Genomic DNA, 10,711 nt, shown 5'->3' on the forward strand with positions numbered 1-10,711 from the left:
AATTGGTAATGTGCATACTCATTATTATCATTCCATGCACCTGAATACTTCAAAATAATGAATAATTACATCATTTTGCATATACTCTATAAATAAATACAAAGCATAAATTGAAAATAAATATAGGCTCATAAGTAATTTACTCAAAATAAGAATTCAAACATGTATCAATTTATGGAAAAAAAAAACACAAGTTGATTTTATTATATACACAAAAATAAAATATACGAAAACCAATGAATCACAATGAATTCAAATTCGTATTAGTTCGTTGAAATCAGATAACATATTCAAATACGAGAAGCAAATCAAAATTAATAATAGTAAATAGTATTTTATACATTTTTTTAGCAGAACTGAATCAAAATTATTAGTTTTGATGACTTCTAATAATGAAAGGTTATACCAATTTTGATGACTTCTAATAATTAAGGAAAGGTTTTACCATAATTAATTTTCATTTTTAACTCTTAAAATTAGAAAAAATCGTGAAAAAATGATTTTGTCTAAAACAAAGACTTTTAATGAAGGGCAAAAAGTTCAAACAACATTCCTAAGGTCCTTTACACTTTTAATATACTAGTTTAGGTGTACGCGTCTCGCGCGTGTACCTCACTTTATTGAGTTCAAAAGTTGCACTAAATAAGATATTTGTTTCTGCAATAAAGGAATATAATAATTAAATTTAACATCTTTTGGAGATTTAATTAATAAACCTAACCTTTACCAAAAAAAATTTTCAAAGCCGATCGACATTCATCTACCACCTGTAAACTGCAACAAAATAATATGATGATAGAAACATCAAAATAATATAATTAAATCTAACATTTACACAAAAAATTTCTCAAAGCCGTCTGACACTCATCTAGCACCTGTGAACTATAACAAAATAATACGATAATAGCGATATCAAAATAATACAACTAAACTTAACCTTTACACAAAAAAAAATTCTCAAAGCAGAGATATAAATTCAATACAATTAAACCTAACCTTTATCTGGAAAAAATCCTCAAAGCCGACCGACATTCATCTACCACATGTAAATTCATCTACCACCTATAAGTTTATCTATGACGTGTAAACTATAAATATATATTGATTAATAAATAAACATGTCTATTATACTATAAATATATAGTCATTGGATTAAAATTCTACTTTCAGTTCTTTTAATTTTATTTTGGGATAAAATTATATGATATCATTAGAATTCAATTTAGTTTGTACTTTTCTAAAAGCTAGATTGTTAATTTAACTAAATCTCCTAATATCTCAGCGGATAAAAGGAAAAAAAAAAAAAAATCGTATACAATTAGAGCGGCTAACCAATTTCTTATGATGAAATATAATCCAAAGAATTTGGTCAAAATTGTAAATAAGTTAATTTTAAATTATTTATTGTATATAAGTCATTATAAAAAAATCACAAAAAACATCGTCTAACAAAAATACATGATAATTTATTTTTATAACATAAAAGCATACTAAAATTTTAGAAAACTTACTTCAAATCACAAGAAAATTTGTCTCTTCAATCATAAATACTATTAATATTTCACTAAAAACTTCTCAATTAGCAATTGTCTATCACGAATACATGATAATTTATTATTATAAACTTCAAAAACATACTAATTAAAATTTTAAAAAGCTTACCTCAAATCACAAACAAATTTATTTCTTTAATCATAGATATTATCAAGATTGTAAATATCAAAAACAAAAATTTTAGAAAACATACATTAAATCACAATCAAATTTATGAATAACGATAATAAAGGAAAAAACTATTTAAGAACTATATTATAGACGTATTATTGTAGAAAGGAAGAATTCTAAATTTATAAGAAATTTTAGGTTTAGTTTACTTTCCTTCTTTGTCAATTCAATTTGTATTTATTTAATGTAAATCTTTTTTGTTTTTATGTTTTATTTTATTTTTCTTTTTTCTTTCTTCTTCTTTTTTTTCCTTTTTGCCTCCACGTGTTTTCTTTTTCTTTTTCCTTTTCAATTCAATTAAATTTTCTTTCCAATTATGTATTTTCTTTTTTTGTTCTCTTTTTTGCTTTGGACCTTTTTTTTCTTGTTCTTTTCAATTCAAATCAATATTATTTTTTATTTATTTAATTTATTAATAAATTACATATAAGGTAAGATTTGAATTGATTTAGAACTTTCTTTCCTAATTCATATAAGGATTTTAATTAATTTCAAATTTCTAATATTAATAATAACTAAATAATAATTTGAGGAAAATAGTAAAAAGGCGATTATGTCTAAAGAGGAGACTTTTAATGAAGGACAAAAAGTTCAAATCACTTTTCTAATGGTCTTCACACTTTTAATATAGATATAGATATAGATATAGATATAGATATAGATTATAGATAGATTATAGATATAGATTATAGATTATAGATATAGATTATAGATTTTTATTTTTCGGTTTAGCTGAATTAGTTTTTTGAAAAAAACAAAAAATCGAACTGTTTAACTGAATTTCTAAAATTTAAAATCAAAAATCAATCCAAAAAATCGAAATCAAAAATTAATTTCAATTTGATCTTTTGATTTTTTTTAATTTAAACCAAAATATGTCCAGCCCTAATGCTAGCTGTTATTCCAATACACACCAAGCAAACGCAATGTTGTAAATTTGATGAACGTTCCTTTGGTGAAGAAACAAGAAAGGACCCTAGATATCCCTTAGTGAAGCCCATGATCATTGAAACACAATATTCCTTAGGCCTCCACATATACATTCTCTTACTGCTCGGACTTTCGTTACATCCTTATGGTTATAAGGTGGGCAAAATTGTGATTTGAATTTTCGAATTGAAACATTACAATCCAAATCCAATTCAAATAAGCTTTGATTGGATTGGATTCTTAAGTTTGATTTGGAATTAATCTGTTTGGATATTTCAAATTTCTGGTTTTGATTTTTGAACCTTTGACGCAGGCCATAACAACTAGCCACATTAATCTACATAATAGGTTGCTCCTACAACGTATTAGGATCAACTTTCTACAATTAACAATTTTCTTGAAGAGGACAGAACAAACAAAATAGATAAAGATAAAGTATAAAGCTTACGTAAGCTTATCAAGAAAATACAAAATTATCTCAATTCTTTTTTGAAATAGTACAGTAAGAAAACAATATCAGAGTGAAACGAGTACTACTGAGCCAGAAAAGTATACACATGCATAGAGGATCCGAAAATGCCATTGTTAGAGCCATAAGGTTTCTGAAAGTTTTGCATGAATATATTAGAAATGCAAAAGAGTACCACTAGCTAATAATTAAAGAAAGTACTATAACGCATATAGTACTAGATGCTAATTATTTAACTGATTATCCTCTATACATTAAGACTGCATCATTAAAATATACATCATCTGTAATTTTCTTTAATCAACGTGGAGGGCATAAGATCCTGAAGAAGCCCCTCGTCTCCCAGCATTTCGGAAGTGCAAAAGCGCCTTCCTTGAGCAACAAAAGCAGCATGATCAAGCTGATTATTCATGGCTAAAGAACTTGTCAAGTTGTTGAAGGACTGATTAATATTGAACTGCATCGGCAAAGGGAAGGCACCAGGTGAAGCGGGTACTGGAGTAATTGGATAGCAGCTAGGGCGGGGCATGATCGTATTCATGGGACTTAGATGGGTATGTTTTCCTTCGTAGGTAGTAACCACTATGCTTGGGTCACTGAAGCATCGCTCTACTCTCTTCTTTACATTGCAAGTTGCGCTTGTGCAGCGATAATAGTTCCTGCAACAATAAATCAATAATACTAGAGTCAAGGGTGGCTTAACAAAAGTAATGTCCTAATGCTAAATTGCAATAAGAGGCCACAAACTTAAGGATGAAATTCATATGTATTTTATCATACAATTTTTTGGTTCTTGCTTCTTGAAGTGCAAAATAAAAGTGTGGTAAACGTTAGGGCCTTTGTCATGATATACATACAATTTGTCAATTGGAATATATCCACAAATGCAAGTGTCTTTTAGTTCACAAATCACAATATATATAGAGAGAGAGAGACATGCATTTCATTTCCTTTTTTACCTAGCTAGAGCAGCAGCTTACAAGTTAACCACAATTGGAAATACTAACAAAGCACAAGATTTAATTTGATCAGAACTAGCCCAAGTTGAATTACAAAAGACAAAAAAATCACATTAGAAATAAAGTGGCTATAAACAGCAATCATGAACTTTTTACAACCAAAAAAAGAAAACTCTGTTTAATTTTTGTCATTGCAGTACCCTTATATATCATGGGAAGTGTTGAGTACAATTCTATTTCTAGTCTCACTTAGAAGTAACATGTTTGAATTTGAAAGTACTCAAATGAGGAAACGTAAAAGCAGAAAAAAAGGAGGCAAAGACGATGTAAGAACCAAATAAAATCTAACATTTTCAACTTAGGTTTACTACTAGAGATCATAAATACATTATACATTACATATGTAACTAATTAAAAAGGATAAAGTTGTTGTGTGTAGCACAAAATGAACAAGTAAAAACGGAATCAAGTAATTCAGTAACTTTATTTTTCTCGTCCTTCAACACAAAATAGTTAACTAGAACACAATAGTCACAAAAGGATACATGCAACTACTTTTCACCTTGTAGGCTATAATATGCATGTACAAGGATAAAATATGATCTTATCTTATTCTAAAGCCGGTTCTCTTTCTCATTTCCTTTTTTCAACTTGTTTGTCAAGTATGATATGTAAAATGGTCTTTTTACAAAGGGCCAGTACTGGCCATGCAAATATGTTATCCTCCAAACTAATTAGATAGCTTTGCAAAACAATTTTTGGAGGTTCAAGTGAAAGAAATTAGAGTATATGCCGACAATCTAGAATAAAGGAATCAAATAGTAGAAGGTAGCCAGCCCCGTGAACATCATTAAGCATTATCTTAGAACAATATTTAGAAAACATAGATTGATTAAAAAATTACAAATTAAAGGGGAATTGGACCTTGGGATTTATTAATCAGAACACAGAAACATTAGTATGTATAGTCTATATATACCTGGGAAATGGGCTGTTTTTGACAGCTTTTTGACCATATTTTCTCCATCTGTAACCATCTTCCAGAAAATCAACCTCACTCTTTGTCATGAATGCAAATCTCGGCTCTCTCTGCTTCTTCTGACTAACTGTTTTCTTCGCTTTCAACCTGCTTATTTCCCCACACAAGCCCCCAAAAATAGTACTACTTAGCAAATTGATTAATTGAGAGAATATTAAGCTGCTATTATTTTTATTTTTATTTTTATTTCGCACAAAAAAAAAGGTAAAATTAGTGTATTTTAGCTAAAGTGGGGGAAAAAAGTAATGAGAACAACATACTGTTGTTTCGTGTTGGTGTGTTGTTGGTCCTGATGATCTAGTACTTCCCCGGCCTCTGCATCCTCATGAGTGGTATTAGTGTGGCCCTCATTTGTCTCGGATGAAATAGAGGAACAGTTTGGGGTAGATGGCGTATTGAATACGTTAGCTGCTGCTACAGTACTTATAAGCTTATTTTGGCTTTCACCTGCAGTTGGCTTCACTTCTTCAGATACACAAACTGCAGGACAGGAGTTTTCTTCTTTTGGTAACTCAAAGAATGAAGCTGATGATGAACACATCAAATCTTGAAAACCCAATAACTCCATGAACCCCAAAGAAGACGATGTATTCATAATATTCCTACCTTCAACACCATAATAATCTGAGATTAGGCCTGTAAATGAATGGCTATTAGTGACTGCAAAATTATTATCAAGGTAATACATTGGATGATCTTCAATTTTTATCTCTTTGTAGCTTTCCATTTCATTAATCAGGTAGAGATAAAAGCAAGAAAAGGGGAATTAAGAGAGTAGTGAATTTATTAGGCTAGGTGTATATATAGTGGGAACACTACTATGATGGATTTCCCTTCTTTTATCAACTTTAGAGAGATAGATTTGGGGATTGTGTGAAAGTCGACACAAACATTGACCGCATTCTGCCGGTAATAAGACCCAGCATTTGTATGGTTAGTATAGTACCACTTTCTCCTTTTACTTATCAAATTTTTAATTTATCATATTTATTGTACAAAATAAGTTAATTGTTGAATTTTAACACACACGTTAAAAAAAGACAAAAACATAAATTTACCATATTTTTTCATTTTCACCCTCTTCAAAAAGCAAAGACACATGATACATCACTCTCAATACACATTTAATGGAGGGCAAATTTGAAAAAAGTTTTCAATATTTACCTTGAATTGTGAACCATTCATTTATTTTGAAACACAAAAATTACTTCAATAATTCACTTATTGTGAAACGGAGAAAGTAATTAATAATATAATTATTTTATCATAATATATCTAATAATTAATAATGACATTATATTTTAAAATTAATTTATAAAAAAATAATATTAAAAACAAAATTAAAAATTATATTTTATTAATATATTAAAAAAATTAATAATAAATAAAAGTGAACGGAGAACAATACATTCTCTCCATGTATTATTACTTAAAAAATCAATGTTAAAACTACTAGTACTTACTTTTAGTCATCTTTTAAAATTAAAGACATAATTATTTTTAATATTATTTAATTTTTTTAAAGTATTTAATAAACAAGAGTAAAATGAGAAGGAAACGGAAAAATGTTTGTAATAATTACCCCTTAAAATATGGAGTACTATATTTTTAATCTTTAATCTCTAATTTTTATTTTTAATATATTGAAAATGTTAAAAAAAAAAAAAATATTATTTGAATTTTTTATTGATCATTAAAAAAATTTAATATATAAAATTATTTTTCACCGTTTTCCTCAAATAATATATAGTACGAATAAAATATATAAAAAAAACTAATATTGATAGGTTTCTCTTTCGTTTTTGTCAAAAGTTTACTATATTAATTTTATATTTTAAAAAAAAAAAATACTTCTATAAAATGGTACGGAGCATAAAGAAAGGGCTGGTTGGCGTTTTAATGCAGCAGTAGGAACACTGGTCGAGGCATTCAGACGGTTGTTTTGACCGGTAAACCGGTTACTGTATGAACATCATCGTTGATTGCGGCTTGATTTCAGATCCCAATAATCCATCTACTTTTATTTTATACCTACGCTTTTTTGGAGCCAACTTGTTTTAATTTAACTCATCCCATATTAAAAATAATCAATTCATCCCTTTTAATTTATATATATGATTTTAATTTAATATGAGTTAAAAATAAAATAATTTTATAATTTTAAATTAAAATATATTCTAACTACTAATAAGTGTGGATAAGCAGGTCGATGTACCTGTTTCTGTTGCTTACTTCAGCTGTCTGCATCAGTTGTTTCTATTGTACTTTTATTATATTATCCCTAATTAATTATTATAAATTATTTACATATTAAAAAATTAATAATATTTAATAAAAAAAAGTAAAATAAATATTTCTGACATATTTGTTTTAGCTACTGCAATTGTTATTTTACTATATCATTCATACTCAATTATTATAAGTCATCTACATATTTAAAAAAGTAATAATATTTAATTAAAAAATAAAATAGACATAAAATGATAAATTAACCTTTTGAGCTACTTCAATCATGATTTACTATTGTACCTTAATTAATTATTATAAGTCATTTACGTAATAAAAATTAATAATATTTAATAAAAAAGGTATAAAATTTTATTAACTCTTAATTTTTTAAACTAACTTGACGTCTTATATGAGACGCACTTAGAAATTTTTACAAGTATTTTTACAGTAATTTTTTATATATATTTTTAATTGTTTATTATAAGTAATTTAAGACATGTCTGATTCGCTGCTTCAATCGTAATTTACCCACTTTAACTAGAATAAAAATAAGTATTATAGATCACAATATTTAAAATTTTAAAATATTTTAAAAATATAATTGACTATCAATATCACAAAAGATTGAATAAGGAGAGTAATACATAGTATTTGAAAACTGTATAAAAATTATTATAAATTACAATAGTTAACAACTTAGAATCTAAAAAAAAATCTATTATATATTTAAAAAATATACGTAAAAAATATTGTAAATCACAATACTTAATAACTTACAAAAATTTGAAGATATAAAATATTTGGTTGACTCTTGAAGTAACATCAGTGTCACTTAAATTGAAATAGAAGAAAAAGTACTATAAATCACAATAATTAAAAACTTAAATTATTTGTAAAATATAATTAACTATCAATACATAAAAGTCTGGACAAGAAGAACAATATATATTATTTGAAAATTACATAAAAGTATTATAAATTACAATAGTTAGCAGTATAAAATATCTAAAGATATATTAAAAATATAATTAAATTTAAATTTTATTCATGTCATATGAATTGAAAAAAAAAATTATATACACGAGCCTCTCAGATATCTAGTATATATATATATATATATGCTTCAATCTTAAAAAGTATAAAGATTGGAAGTTGAAACTGCAGTTTCCAGAGATTAAAAACAATTGCTATTTTATGTCATCGTAGTGTAAAGAAATTAAAAATTACACAAATATATAATTTATATTTTTAATATTATTAAAAATCTCAACTCTCTAAATATATTATAAAAATTTTATATATACACAGAATATTATGTATATGTTGACTATGTTATGTATATTAATAGAAAGAGAGAGTAAAGTAATTAAAAAAGTGGGAGAGAGTATAATTATTTTTTAAAAGGTTGGTATTTATGTTATTTATACTAATGCATGTTTTGGAAATTGAACTAGACACGCCCCTAAATAAACTACTAAACTCTTAAAAAATAAAATATAATTTTACCAACTTATCTCCAAATAAGATTATAGTACCTCTTTTTAAGTTGACATTGATTATATTTAAAATAAAGAGTTATACATTAAAGGTACATATCATATTAGGAAGATTAGGATAAAATATTTTCGAAAGTTTAAACATGCACTTATTTAGGAACAAAATCAAAAGGTAAAACATGCAAATATTATATATCTTACGATTTTAAAGATATCATAAATGTAAAAGTTAGAATTAAAGATGTAAAGAATAAATCTTGGGTCGAACTTAACCTCACAAACTAGCTCATAAAAGGAGAATCGTCTAAGTCCATAAGGAGATCAATTGTTTCTTCCTTTTTTGATGTATGACTCTTAACATTTTTCCATATATTCAGACCTCGTTAATTGAAGCGTGGACAATATAATAGAGGGTTCAATATTGATGGACGAAGTATTTAGATGGGTGTAGCTCTCGTACTATGTAAATAATGAGTATTGATTTTAACTCAACCCCAAAGCTAGCTTATGAAAAAAGAGTTGAAAGTTGATATAAGATAACCAACTACGCATTCCTTTTTTGATAGGAAACTTTTGATTAAAAAGTTATGAAAAAGGAAAAATATTTTTTTAACCGGATCAAAAAAATATTACAAACAAAAACAAATTAAAATGAATTGAATACTTTATTTGAAAAAAAAGCAATGCAATGACATCAGTGACTATAAGGGGTCGTTTGGTAGAGTGTATTAGAAAATTAATGCATGTATTAGTTTAATGTGTATTATTAATACTTTGTTTGGTATACTTTTGCAACTTATGTTTAACTAATGCTTGCATTAGTTATACACTCTATTGTGTATTGAGGTGTGTATTACTAATACCTCAAAATTCATGGTATTAGCAATGCAATGGATCAAATACATACATTAACATGATTAAAAGACACTATTATCCTTTAAAAAAAAATCACATCCTTTCCAACATATATATGAAGGATATTTTTGTTAAAAAAAACTGTTTAGAAATTATTAATTCTTGTTATTTTTAATACATCAAATCAAATATTGTATAAGAAAAATACAAGCATAATTAATGCAAGCATAGATAACACAAGTATTACTAACACACCATATTTTATATTATTCGTATACACTTTACCAAACGAACCCTAAGTGGCCAAAGAATAGTAGAGTACTTTGTAAATAGAGGACAAAAAAATTCCTATAGGTGGAACCTTACTGATTAATTAGGATATTTAACCCATTCCTTCACAACTTCAACCGTTGAATGAATTAGATTTTCAAAGTTTGAATATGCCTATTTTGGGTTGAGAAGGAAAAAGAGAAGTCTACTTTTTAAAATGATCTCGGACCACAATGGTTTCTTCAAATTTGAGGTTGGATCTTGTAGTAGAATATATTAGTAATAACACTTTATAAAAGAAAAAAGAGAGATGAGAGATGAGAGATGAAAAATATTTGTCTTATTAATGGATACTTGTACTTTGACTGAATTATTTATATGAATGTCATTTCACACTAGCTAAGCTAGTATCCTGCACCAATAGATATTGTCCTGTTTATAAACATTGAATTAAATACTTTAATTTGAATATAAATTGCTTATGTAAATGAATGTCATTTCACTCTATGTCAATTAATGAATTTGTCGTGTTCATAAACATATCTTTCTTTTGATGTTAAATAATATCATCCAAAGATGCGTGGATCCTCTTCGCAGAATTAAAATTAAACACTTTGATTAAATTTATTCCAATCTTTCCTTCCTAAAAATGATCAATACTAATAATATATTCAATGAAATTCCATAAGTCACATCTGAAAAGAATAAAATATACATAAATTATACTATTACTCATAGA

The 10,711-nt window shown here is 26.5% G+C and overlaps 1 protein-coding gene across 2 annotated transcripts; it reads right to left on the bottom strand.

The window, feature by feature from the left end:
* Positions 1–3,217: 3,217 nt before the first annotated feature.
* LOC107840352 (probable WRKY transcription factor 23) lies at positions 3,218–6,044 on the bottom strand. Of its 2 annotated transcripts, none has more exons than XM_047414506.1 (3): positions 5,383–6,044; positions 5,063–5,212; positions 3,218–3,783 (listed from the first exon to the last, which is right to left on the bottom strand). In XM_047414506.1, exons 1-3 carry the CDS (start codon positions 5,847–5,849, stop codon positions 3,405–3,407), a joined length of 996 nt encoding a protein of 331 aa, XP_047270462.1. In that variant the 5' UTR covers positions 5,850–6,044; the 3' UTR covers positions 3,218–3,404.
* Between the last annotated feature and the right edge of the window lie 4,667 nt (positions 6,045–10,711).

This window comes from Capsicum annuum, chromosome 1 (assembly GCF_002878395.1).
Source record: "Capsicum annuum cultivar UCD-10X-F1 chromosome 1, UCD10Xv1.1, whole genome shotgun sequence".
Taxonomy (NCBI): domain Eukaryota; kingdom Viridiplantae; phylum Streptophyta; class Magnoliopsida; order Solanales; family Solanaceae; genus Capsicum; species Capsicum annuum.